The following is a 13,314-nucleotide window of genomic DNA, read 5'->3' as shown; positions in this document are numbered from 1 at the left end:
TCCTTATTTGCAACCTGTATATCTTCTTTGGTGAGGTGTCTGTGCAAATCTTCCGCCATTGTTTTTTAATTGGGTTGCTTATTTCCCTATTATGGAATTTTGAGTGTTCTTTTTTTTTTTTTTTTTTTTTTTTTGAGACGGAGTCTCGCTCTGCCGCCTAGGCTGGAGTGCAGTGGCCAGATCTCGGCTCACTGCAAGCTCCACATCCCGGGTTCACGCCATTCTCCTGCCTCAGCCTCCTGAGTATCTGGGACTACAGGCGCCCGCCACCTCGCCCGGCTAGTTTTTTGTATTTTTTAGTAGAGACGGGGTTTCACCGTGTCAGCCAGGATGGTCTCGATCTCCTGACCTCATGATCCGCCCGTCTCGGCCTCCCAAAGTGCTGGGATTACAGGCTTGAGCCACCGCGCCCGGCCTTGAGTGTTCTTTATGTGTAACAGCCACAAGATCTTTATCTTATGTGTTTTATAATTTTCTTTCAGTCTGTGACTTGTCTTTTCATTTTCTTAACTGTCTTTAAAAAGCAGTTTTTGGCCGGGCGCGGTGGCTCACGCCTGTAATCCCAGCACTTTGGGAGGCCAAGGCAGGTGGATCACGAGGGCAGGAGATCCAGACCATCCTGGCTAACATGGTGAAACCCCGTCTCTACTAAAAATACAAAAAAAAAAAATTAGCTGGGCGTGGTGGTGGGCACCTGTAGTCCCAGCTACTTGGGAGGCTGAGGCAGGAGAATGGCATGAACCCGGGAGGCGGAGCTTGCAGTGAGCCAAGATCACGCCACTGCGTTCCAGCCTGGGCGACAGAGCAAGACTCTGTCTCAAAAAAAAAAAAAAGCAGTTTTTAATTTTGATGAAGCCCAACTTATCATTTTTTTCTTTTTTGACTTGTGCTTTTTGCATCTTATTAAATAAGTCATTGCCTAACCCAAGGTCAGAAATATTTTTTTTTGTTTCCTTCTAGAAGTTTTATAGTTTTAGGTTTCACACTTAGGCTATGATTCACTCTGAGTTAATTGTTGTATAAGGTGTGAGGTATGGATCAGGTTCTTCTTTTTTTTTTTTTTGGCAAATGGATGTTAATTGCTTCAGTACCAATGTTGAAAAGAGTATCTTTTCTCCATTGAATTAGTTTTTGCATCTTTGTTGAAAATCAATTGAACGTATTTGTGTAGATCAATTTCTGGGCTCTCTATTCTGTTCCATTGATCTATGCGTCTAACATTTCACCAATCCCACACCATCTTGATTACTTTTTTATAGCAAGTCTTGAAATAAGGTAGTGTGAGACTTCTAACTTTGTTCTTCTAGTTCAAAATTGTTCTGGTTATTTTAGTTTGCTTTTCCCCACAAATTTTAGAATAAACTTGTTGATTTTTACGAAAAAAATCCTATTGGGATTTTGATTGGGGTTGCAATGATCTATGTATCAATTTAGGGAGAACTGGAATCTTAATATTATTGAGTCTTCTACACCAGGAGCATGGTCTCCATTTACTTAGGTCTTTTGCTTTCTTTCATCAGTGTTTTATATTTTCTAGAATATAGATCTTTCACATATTTTGAAAAAATATTCATACTTAAGTATTTCATGTATTTTGGTGCTATTTTGAACAGTATTGATGTTAAATTTCAATGTCCAATTGCTCATATGGAAATACAACTGATTTTTGTATAATGCCTTTTTTTTTTTTTTTTTTTGAGACAGGGTCTTGCACTGTTGCCCAGGCTGGTCTTGAACTCTTGGGCTCAAGCGATCCTCCTTGCCTTGGCCTCCTAAAGTGCTGGGATTACAGGCATGAGCCACTGTGCCTAACTGGAGCTCGTTAATACGATGCCGAGGACTTGGGAATCTGTGCTTTTTATTCTTGTGATATCTTTGGTTTTGATACAGAAAGATGCTGCCTTCATATTACTGAGTTGGGAAGTGTTCACTCTTTAATTTTCCGTGACAGGTTGTGCAGAAGTGGTATTATTTCTTCCTGAAAGGTTTGGTACAGTTGCCAGTGACACGATCTGGGTCAGAAGTTTTCTGTGTTGAAAGCTTTTAGTTAAAAACTCATTTTCTTCGCTAGATGCAGTGGCTCACGTCCATAATCCCAGCACTTTGGGAGGCTGAGGTGGGACCACTGCTTGAGCCCAGAAGTTTGAGACCAGTCTGAGCAACACAGCCAGTCCCCATCTCTGTAAACAATTTCAAAATTAGCTGTGTCTGGTGGTGCATGCCTACAGTCCCAGCTACTGGGAAGGAAGAGGTGGGAGGGTCGCTGGAGTCCAGGAGATCGAGGTTGCAATGAGCGATGATTGTACCACTGCACCCCAACCTGGGTAACAGAATGAGACCCCATCTCAAACGAAACAAGAAAACTTCATTTTCTTGAATAGACAGGAACTATTCAGGTTATCTCTTTGTTATCGAATGACATTTGGTAGTAACCTCTTCCAAGGAATTTGTCTATCTCATCTAAATTGTAGAGTTTATAGGCATAAAGCAGTGATGGAAGGTATATTTCTGGGCTCTCAGTTCAAATCCATTGACCTGTATGTCTGCTCTTAAGCCAATGTCAGTGTCTTCATTAGTGCAGTTATGTAGTACGTTTTGAAATCAGGAAGCGTGAGTTGTTTAATTTGTTTGTCTTTTACAATTTTTTTTTTTGTGTTATTCTGGGTCCCTCACGTTGCAATACAAATTTTAGTATCAGCTTGTCAATTTTTGCAAAAAAGCCTGCCAGGGATGGTGCTGATGGTGCTGAATCTGTAGAGCTATGGCGAGTTCTGCCAACTTCATGTTAAGTCTTCTGACCGATGAATGTGTGATTTCTTTCCCTTTATTTAACTCTTCTTTAATATCTCGTTCAATAATGTTTCAGTGCAAGTCTTACATTCTTTTGCTAAGTTTATTCCTAAGCATTTTATTATTTTTGCTATGACTGTAAATGAAACTGTTTTCTTGATTGCATTTTTAGGGTTTTCATTAGTAGTGTAGGGGAATCTGATCCAAATGGTTACTGGATATTGAGCTTGGGGGTACAATACTGCTGCATTGGGTTTTAAGTTCTGATACTTTATTAAACTGGATTTTGAATGACTTTCAATATTCAGGATCATGTCATCTGTGAACAGAGATGGCTTATTCTTCTTTCCAATATGGTGTGTTTTATTTCTTTTGCTTGCCTAACTTCCCTGGCTATAATTTCCAGCACAGTGTTGAAGTGGCAAGAGAGGATATGTTTGTCTTGTTACCTTCTTTTGGGGAAGATATTTTTGTGTGTACAGAATTCTAGGTTACAGTTTGTTTCTTTCAGCACTTTAAAGATATTACTGGACTATTCTGTCTTACACCATTTCTAATGAGAAATCTGTGGTGATTCTTGTCCTTGTTCCCCTGTAAGTAATGTGTCCTGCTCCAGAGGTCTTCAAGGTTTTATCTTTATCTTTGGTTTGTGGTGGCTTAGATATGATATGTCCGGCTGTGTGTGTATATGTGTGTGTGCACGTGCATGTGTGTGTGTGTCTGTATATATCATGCTTTGGGATCTTTGCTGGATTGGTGGTTAGATGTTGGACTCTTTTGTATTGTCCTGAATCTCTCAGATGATCTGCAATCCTGTTTGTTTTTTTCCCACTTTTTGTAATCTTTGTGTTTCATTATGGGTACTTTCTATAGACCTGTCTTTAAATTCACTGATTTTTTTCCTCGGCTATTTGAGGTCACAGATAAGCCTCTGGGGGGGCATTCACTTGACTCTTAGTCTCCAACTCTCTGCTGGAATCCCTCAACTGTTCACGTATATTGTCTGCCTTTGCCATTAATGCCTTTAGGTCACATTAATCTTGGTTATTTCCACTCCATCTCTAATAGTTCCAACATCTGGGTTGCCCTTGAGTCTTTCTCTGCTTTGTCTCTTGATGGCGGGTGTGTTTGTCTTATATTTTTGGGGTATCTCATAATTTTCCTTTGTTCTTTTTAGTAGACATGGGGTCTTGCTGTGTTGCCCAGGCTGGTCTTGAACGTCTCGGCTAAGTGATCCTCTTGTCTTGGCCTTCCAAAGTGCTGGGATTACTGGTGTGAGCCACCATGCCCAGCCTCTCCTAATTTTTGAATGAATTCCAGACTTCATGTGCAGAATACCAGAGACTAAGGTACATATATATACACATACGCATGCCTGGAAATGGCTATGCCTCTATTACTAGACTGTTAGCGAGTTCAGTCAATCCAGCGAGGCACTGAAATGGGCTTGGATTTTACTGTTGCTATGGTGACACTCAGCACATGGCCAGCTTCAGACTCCTCTCATGCTACCTCGTGCTTGAGCAGGGTCTGGGTTTCCAGAGGGTTTTTGCCAGGGTTCCCACCCCACCACCCCTTGGTTTTGGCTTTCCTTGTGTGTCTGCACCTTAGGGGGCTTCTCTCTCTATGCCCTTGTGCCTCTGCCAGAGCTCAACGGCTGTGCCTGCTGCCTGGAGCCTGCTGGCCTGGTGGAGGGGTCTGAAGCGCTCTCTGTTGCTCTGGCCCAGACTCTGACTGAGGCAGGGCCTGTGTCTCTGGGTCTTGGGGCGGAGCCTTCTCAGTGACTCTGCCCTGCTCCCTGCAGTGTGCCACATGTGGCAGGTCCTTGCCCTGCTGGAGACGGAAGGTTTTCCTTTGCTGTTCTTCTGTGGCAGTGGGTCTCTGCCTGTGCTCTGGGGGCGACAGGGTTTGCTGCCTTTCATCAGGAACTGCAGGTTATGTTCTGTGGGGGGCAGGACAGGAGAGCCTGCTGCAGGCCCACACCTCTGAGGGTGCTCTTCTCGTGATGGCCAATCTTCCGGGTGATGGCCCAGTGGACGTGCATGGCCTGTGCAGCCTGTGGCTCCTGAAGGTTTGAGATTCTCCACTGCTCCACGTTCAGTCTTGCACAGTCCACTGCCAATTTCAGGTGAGTGTTTCTCCCCGCTGGCCCCTTCTGCTCTGCTGGAGGGAACTGGCGCTCATGGCCCAGCTCTCCTTGGAGGCACCTCTTCCCTTCCCTGCTGGGCAACTCACTTCCGTGCCACCTGAGTTCTCTGATGGGTTCAGGAAAAGTCAGAATTTTATAGTTTTTCTGCCCTTTGCTTATTTCCAAAGTGGGAGTGGTGCTCCTTCCAGCTGTCTACATGCGGAGGTGGAACCCGGCTGGGGCTTTTGCCAGAGCAATGCTTCCCACACACTTGAGGCTGAAGGAACTGCCCACAGGACCCTCTGCACGTGCAGCCAAGCAAAACCAGGATAAAACTCTCTAAGAACGAATGGTTAGAATAACTATGTATTTAATTTAAACAATACTGAATAATCACAATGTTCTCTAAAACAAGACTGTCTGACTCAGCTGATAAACCTGACCCCTGACTGTTTAACACTCAGCAGTCGTTTACCAGACAGGCACTGGTACTACGGTCAAGCGTGGAGCAAGGTGAGCAGAGTGGCACCACACGGTCCCTGCCCTGGCTGCCAGAGGAAGCCGTCCTGCCGCTTCGGAGACTGTGAGCACCAGAGTCCAGCTGGTGGTGGCCGAGTGGAAACAAAGTCAGAGAAGCTACGTCTCCCACTTCCACCCACCAAGTGCGTTCTTCATGCAGCTTCCATCCAAAACCAACGACTCATTCTATTCTGGTCTTCCTGGAGGGGAATCGACCTATCCATTTGCTTTCCTTCTGAACTTTCCAGGAAAGAACAGGAAGCACCCGTTTTAGAAGCTGCAGCTGGGGTGGAGCCAGCTGTCCTCCAGAGGCGGGTGAAGCCCACAGCAGACTGAAGTGGATGAGCTGAGGATGAGCTGGGATGAGCTGGGGATGAGCTGAGGATGAGCTGGGATGAGCTGGGGATGAGCTGAGGAGGAGTTGGGATGAGCTGGGGATGAGCTGAGGAGGAGTTGAGGATGAGCTGGGGATGAGCTGAGCTGGGAATGAGCTGGGGATGAGCTGGGGATGAGCTGAGCTGCGGATGAGCTGGGGATGGGCTGAGGACGAGCTGGGGATGAGCTGAGCTGGGGATGAGCTGAGCTGGGGATGAGCTGAGGATGAGTTGAGGATGAGCTGAGCTAAGGATGAGCTGGGGATGGGCCAGGGATGAGCTGGGGATGATGAGCTGAGCTGGGGAGGAGCTGGGGAGGAGCTGGGGATGAGCTGAGCTGGGGATGAGCTGAGGATGAGTTGAGGATGAGCTGAGCTGGGGATGAGCTGAGCTGAGGATGAGCTGAGCTGAGGATGAGCTGAGCTGGGGATGAGCTGAGCTGGGGATGAGCTGGGGATGAGCTGAGGATGAGCTGAGCTGAGGATGAGCTGAGCTGGGGATGAGCTGAGCTGGGGATGAGCTGGGGATGATGAGCTGAGCTGGGGAGGAGCTGGGGATGAGCTGAGCTGGGGATGAGCTGAGGATGAGTTGAGGATGAGCTGAGCTGGGGATGAGCTGAGCTGAGGATGAGCTGAGCTGGGGATGAGCTGGGGATGAGCTGAGGATGAGCTGAGCTGAGGATGAGCTGAGCTGGGGATGAGCTGAGCTGGGGATGAGCTGAGCTGGGGATGAGCTGGGGATGGGCTGAGGATGAGCTGGGGACGAGCTGGGGATGAGCTGAGCTGGGGATGAGCTGGGGATGAGCCCGGGATGAGCTGGGGATGAGCCGGGGATGAGCTGGGGATGAGCTGAGCTGGGGATGAGCCGGGGATGAGCCGGGGATGAGCTGAGCTGGGGATGAGCCGAGGATGAGCCGGGGATGGGCCGGGGATGCGCCGGGGATGCGCCGGGGATGGGCCCGGGGATGCGCTGGGGATGAGCTGAGTTGAAGGTGGCACAAGGGAACTTCTCAGGCTCTGCCTGCTGCAGGTTTGTATAAAGAATGTCACACAGTGTCATTCTCAGAGGGGAAAAAACAAAACAAAACAAAGGAAACCAGAAAAAGTCATTTTTGTTGGAGAATGTATGACAGGACGCTTGATGTTCATCGCATAGTGGGAAAAGCGAGACTGCAGCCGTGCACACAGAGCAACCCCAGTGGTGGGTCACTGTCTGAGTGTCTAATGGTGCACGGAAACCCCAGCTGCGCAGCCGCAGATCTGATGACGGGCAGCGCAGGTTCCGCATCCACCCTCCAGCCGCGGATGCTCTCGGGAGTGGCTGAATGGAAATCCCTGCTGTAGCTTTAAGGGCGGTGCGAAATCAACTGGGCTGTGTGCGTGAGGCCTCCCAACAGCGTATCAGCTCTTAAAGCTTTTTATAGTTAAAAATGGTATTTTAGTCTGTTTTAAATTGCAAAACCAATAACTGTTCTTCCTAAAAAATTCACATCACCCAGAAGTAGATGATGAAAAAAGAATAGTCCTCTTGCCTGGCTCCAACCCCACCTTCTAGAAGTCACTGTGTGGCCAGCCTGCTGTGTAACTAGCCAAGCTTCCTCCCATGCTTGTTCCAGTCTACAGAAGCACAGAGCTTGTGCAAGCATTTTGTACAATCTGATTATTTTACCTTGTGGATCAAGGACATCCAACCAAGTCCTCATAGAAAGATACAACTTAAAGAATTTTAATGGCTGTATAGTATTCTATCACATGGATTTATCATTTTAAATTAACTCTCCTACTAAGTCATTTCTTTTCAACTTTTTCCCATTACAAATCATGTTATCATGGACATCTCCGGGCATAATCATTTCATGGAAACTATATTAGTGGTTTCTAAGAATATACGCCTCCTAGCAGGATTGCTGGCTTTGCAGGTGTACCCATTTCTAATTCTGACAGTTACTGCTTAATTGCCCTAAGCAAAGGGAGTACTGCACCCACCCAGCACTAGCGTCTGAGAGCTCACATCCCCTACAGCCTTGTAAGCCAGCCTCTGGATAGAATCAAGTTTTGAAACTTTCCAACTGAGAGAAGAAAAAAGTCATATTACTTCTGTAATCAGAACACAATTCAATACATCTTTTTCTTTTTGAAGCACAGGACAGACCATTTTTAGTATTCTTTCATGGTTTCTAATGCAGACACGAGCTCTGTAAACCAACATAGGGAAGAAAGGAGGTTGTTTCATCAATCAAAGGTGAGCCACATACAGAACATGGTTCTTTCTGGTCACAGAGACCTGAAAGAAATCTGACGGCGAACTAATGAAAAAGTGAGCGGAAACTGTCCTTGCCACGGTGTCTTTGGATGCTCATCCTGCTCGTTGCTGGTTGTGTGTTAGTGTAAACTTGTCATTATTTTGTGACTTGGTAACTATTTTAGTTTCTTAGATACCTTGAAGAAGTTTTGGGTTTGCAGTTCTTCTGTTCTTTTTTAGGTTCAATCCTAGCCTTAGAGGTATTTTTAGTTTACATGTGAAGCAGGCTAATGACAAAAAGTTCCTAATGCAGTTTGTCACACAAATGTCATTAGATTATGAATTAAATCAGTAAAAGAATAATATCTTTATGAATACCACCTAGAAAAAGTAGGAAAACATTTTTTTTTTTAAACAAGATATAACATGTCCTGCTTCCTCTTCTAAAGTTCAGAAAAGGTCTCTAATGTTAAAGAAATCCCTAAGACTGTAGATGCCATCAGGAGTCACAGACAACGCCGACCACAACAGGGCACTCTCTTCCATCACGACAACCAGAGGGAGCGTGTGTTTTCAAACACTCGGCAGGGACAGAGGAAGACAATCGTTTACTCATTCAGCAACCGTTTCCCGATTAACCTCCTGTGTGATGGCAGCTCCTACATGCATCCCCTTGGACTAATCTCCTCTGCAGTGTCCACACTGCAGGACCTGCTGGAAGGGCCAGACCACAAGGCTGACACCTTCTAGCCCCTCTGTGTAGGTGGGAATTCTCAGATGTGCAAATGGAGCAAGATGAGGGCAGACGGAGGGGCTGCTAATCTGAAGAAAGGGAGAGGAGACTCTGGCTTGGGGCTTGCCCGCACGGGAACAAACAGACACACACACACGAGATAAACACAGACACACACAGAGACAGAGATGCACACACACACATCACACAGACACACAGGGACACAGAGACACACACACTTAGAGACAGACAGACACACACACACGGCCTTCCACGTGCCTCTGGGGACCCTCCTCCTGTAATCAGCTGCTGTGTACTTAAAAATGCTTAGGAAAGGAAAGCAAATCCTTTGGGGGAAAAGTCAAATTCATTTTTAAGTTTAAGAGCAATGAGTTTTGGATTATCTATGCCATTTCTCTTTCATCATAGGATAGATGACTGAGAAGGGGCATTTTTCAAGGGCTTCAAGAAAAGCCCCTCATTATCATATCAAGAAACTATGGTCATGTACAGCCACTGCCATTCCAGCAAGAGGGGAGACCAGACCATCTGGGTTTCTTAGTCGCCTGACCTCATCTGCCTTAAGCACGAGAATGCATCAAGGACACCAAGCTTGTTAATATTAGACTAAATTCCATTAACTTTTCAACAGACTGGGCTGCAGTTCTAAAGGACAGCCTGGCACCCCCGACACAGTGTCCAGCCACCTCCCAGCTCCGGCTCACTTAAGAGTTTGGGTGGCTCCTGCTTCCTGCATCCAATTCCAGGATTTGTTTATGCTTTCCTTTCCTAATCAGAAGCCTCCTAGTGATGGGAAAGGGCCCTTCCCTCTATCTGCAGGGGATGCCACCCTCATGCCACCACAGGTAAGCAGCGGTGAGCCCGGAGGGGATGCCACCCTCATGCCACCGCAGGTAAGCAGCGGTGAGCCCGGAGGGGACGCCACCCTCATGCCTCCCGCAGGTAAGCAGCGGTGAGCTCGGAGGGGACGCCACCCTCATGCCACCGCAGGTAAGCAGTGATGAGCCCGGAGGGGACGCCACCCTCATGCCTCCCGCAGGTAAGCAGCGGTGAGCCTGGAGGGGACGCCACCCTCATGCCACCGCAGGTAAGCAGCGGTGAGCCCGGCAGGTGGGCCTGGTGAGGGGCTTGCTGACGAGGACTGAATCCAGCAGCCTGAATGATCTCCCGGGGTTTGTTTCTTTAATACTTTTCCCCCGACTCTAAAAGTGCTTCAGGCTTAGGGTAGAAACTGTAGAAGACACACAAAAGAAGCCCAATTCAGTGCTGTCGAGGGTGGCACCGTTGGCCAATCTCCAGTCAGGAGCAGGCTCTCCTGGTCTCCATCGTGTGCACATCTGTGTCTGCGCATGGGAAGCACGGCTCTAACTGCTCTGTGATCCGGGTTCTTGCTTGGCATTGTATCTTTTTAAGGAATGCTGTCATGAGCACTTCCTTAGGACACTATTTTTAATGTTTGACTTTTCAGTACCTCCAATAATATCTCATCAAATATTTCATAACTTTTTAACTATTCACGCTCTGTGGACATTTAAGCGAATCTCAATTTTCATTCTTATAAATAACACAGAAGTCATCTGTATCTCTGATTATTTTCTCAAGACAGTATTTTAGGAGAGTCATGACCGGGTCAAAGGGAATGGCTATTTAAGGTGTTTGATGCTTCCTGGCAAGACGCTTTCTAGAAGAGCCGGGCCACTGTCCACCCAGGTTCATTTGAGAAGTGGGAGGCGAACTCCTCTCTCTTTGCAGTAAAGGGCTCAGTAGTTCAAGCTTTATGGCTTGCCTGCCTCAGGGGCTGCCTGATGGTTCTGTGTTTTTATGAACAGAAATCAGCATTCACTATGAGGACAGGAACACAGGGGCTGAGCTGTCATGGGGTCTAAATATCATTCACGGAGATGACTAAGATGCAAGCTTGATATACAATCGAGCATAAGCTGAGAGTTTCAGCTTTCAATTATGTATGAGGGAAGAGGAAGGTTTTCTCAGAATGTGCTTTAGATTTACAGAAAATCTCCACGAGTTTCTGCCGGACTCTGGCAGAGAGATGAGCACCAGGACTGTGCTGACAGAGCAGCTCCTGCCCTGTTCCTCGAAGAGGCCCAGAGCCACCGCCCTGCCCCAGCCTGCAGGGCCAGAGCCACCGCATCCACAGCACGCGGCGCTTGTCAGGGCTGTGTCAGGGTTGAGCCTCAGAGACTGTCTTGTGGTGTAACCACAAATGCGCTGGGATTGGCTGCAGCAGGCTTGGTCTAACAGTCTCCAGACCTCTGTGCCACCCAAGCGTGGCCTCGGGATGGGTCTCACGTGATCCTCACCATTAGGGAGTGGGAAGGCCTGTAGTGACCCTGTCAGTTAAGGCAAAGTGACACCTGTCACACTGGCAAGCTCTGGCAAGGTAGGTTTTCTCTTTTTGTTTGGCAACAGGAAGGTAAATGAAGTCTGTTTCTTTTGCGGTTCTACCTTAACCGTGAACACTACTACCACTACCACTACCACTACCACTACCACTACCACAACCACTACCACTACCACAACCACAACCACTACCACAACCACTACCACTACCACTACCACAACCACAACTACCACAACTACCACAACCACTAGCACAACCACAACCACAACCACAACCACAACCACTACCACAACCACTACCACTACCACTACCACAACCACTACCACTACCACTACCACAACCACTACCACTACCACTACCACAACAGCGACACTCCCACAGCCACGAGCCCTGAGTGTTTATGCTCAAAGACGTGGGACAGACACACGTTCGCTAGGACTCTACTCTCAACCCCGTGCTCCGGGCATACCTTCATGACGGGCTGGGCGAAATAGCGGGCACTCCAGTCGCAGAACCCCGTCTGCACCGTGGCGGAGATGAAGCTTTTGTGTCCAGCAGCATCGTCTGCATCGTCCGCAGTCTTCAGGGTTTAAGCAGGAGGGGTGGAAGGAAAAAGAAACACCAGTCAGTCATGCCACTCTTAAGCTCAAAAGAGCTCCAGCAGGGGACAAAGGCATTGCCGGGCGCTCCGGGCTGCCCCTAAGGACAGCACTTCTGTGCTCTGCTCACTTCCATATTCTGGTGACCAAGAACCCCTGAACATCTGGCCTGGGATTGAGGGGCCCGGGCTGAGAACCCCTAAATGTCTGGCCAGGGATTGAGGGGCCCGGGCTGTGAAGCGTGAGCCACGTCTGTCCCATCATCCCCAGGGCCGACCCACCACAGCTCCCAAGTCAATTCTAGCCGACTGTCCAGACAGTGCCACGCGCGTCCCTGTGTGCTGGTCTATCAACCCCCAAAAAGCCTCCGCCACGTGGTCCCAGGACGGCTCCCCTGATGGCCCCGTGACAGCAGGCTGAGAGCGGGGACTCCGTGTGAAGTGGCCTGGACGGAGCGTGCGGCTGTGCAGGCCGGCTGGGCTCCCAGCCCCTGGAGAAAGAGGATGTGGAGCTGAGGAGGACTGAGCTTTGCGTGTTTCCTGTTGTGGAACCTGCGGCGGCCAGGGCTGTCAGAGTCTGTGTGTGTTTGTGCAGTGAGGCTGGGCACCAGGGGTCTCCTGTGCCACGCCATATGCGTGGGGGTGGGCCTGCTGGCATCTCTCCTGCTGTGTCTTGGCACAGGGAGCTCCCCATGATCCCAGGGCAGGCGCAGTGAGAGGTGCATCCCCCCCACCCTAGGCAGCTGCTCTGGCTCCGCAGTGAGAGCCGTGGCCCAGGGTGGGGTCAGGTGGGGGCGCTGCACGTGCCAGCGGCACTGCTCCCCAGGACCGTGGCCTCCTGTCCCCATCAGGGGCTGGCCAGGACGCTGACCCTGCATTTGGGGCTCAGTGGTGGTTCTTGCTCCTCCTCTGCCAAGACACGGAAAGTCCAGGTGGGCTGGGGCTGAGCAGCACCTGTGGGGACCTGCCTGCTCCTGCTGTGACAGCTCTTCTACCCCAACATGGCCGTTCCTGCTCCAAGGCACCCTGCAAGGCGGCTACTAACTTCTTTTAAAATCACTGAATGACCAAGCGAGCCCCGGACCCCACTCCGTTGCTGAGCTGATCATGCTGTCAGAACCCAGAGCAGCTGGGTGTGCCCTGAACCACCTTCCTGAGCCCCGGTGCCCTCAAGTGACAAAGTGGCAACGCCTGGACGAGACAGCCGAGGTCTCCAGACCAGCCACCGCCTCACAACGCTCGCACAACCCCAGCAAAACAAAGCACACATTCCTCTCTCCAGAAATTTCTTTTTCAACTTAGTTAAAGGCAAAGAGAGCACACCTATTTATGCAGTGTACTTGGACATTCACAGAAAAGACAACCCATTCAGAACAAACGCTCTGTAGTGCAGCTGCCCCTGAGGGGACGCAGAGTGCTGTACGCCCAGGAAGGGGAGAGCCGGGTAACTCCACGCTCCTGTTTCGTTACATGGAAGCTGCCAAGAATGGTGAACCCAAAACCAGGGGCGGAGAACCAGGACAAACCTGGCAGTACTCCTAAAGAGTG

The 13,314-nt window shown here is 48.9% G+C and overlaps 1 protein-coding gene across 4 annotated transcripts in view; it reads right to left on the bottom strand.

Moving 5' to 3' along the window:
• Positions 1-13,314, bottom strand: part of LOC105469284 (regulatory associated protein of MTOR complex 1) — a 413,056-nt gene that overhangs the window by 29,262 nt on the left and 370,480 nt on the right. For all 4 annotated transcript variants that reach the window (XM_011720145.3, XM_071081792.1, XM_011720144.3 and 1 more), the window contains one exon: positions 11,638-11,748. In XM_011720145.3, the coding sequence (XP_011718447.2) occupies positions 11,638-11,748 (111 nt within the window). The remainder of the gene's footprint in view (positions 1-11,637; positions 11,749-13,314) is intronic.

The sequence above is a fragment of the Macaca nemestrina genome, chromosome 17 (genome assembly GCF_043159975.1).
Source record: "Macaca nemestrina isolate mMacNem1 chromosome 17, mMacNem.hap1, whole genome shotgun sequence".
Classification (NCBI taxonomy): Eukaryota; Metazoa; Chordata; class Mammalia; order Primates; family Cercopithecidae; genus Macaca; species Macaca nemestrina.
The sequence above is the reverse complement of the archived record's forward strand: the minus strand, read 5'-3'. Positions and strand labels throughout refer to the sequence as shown.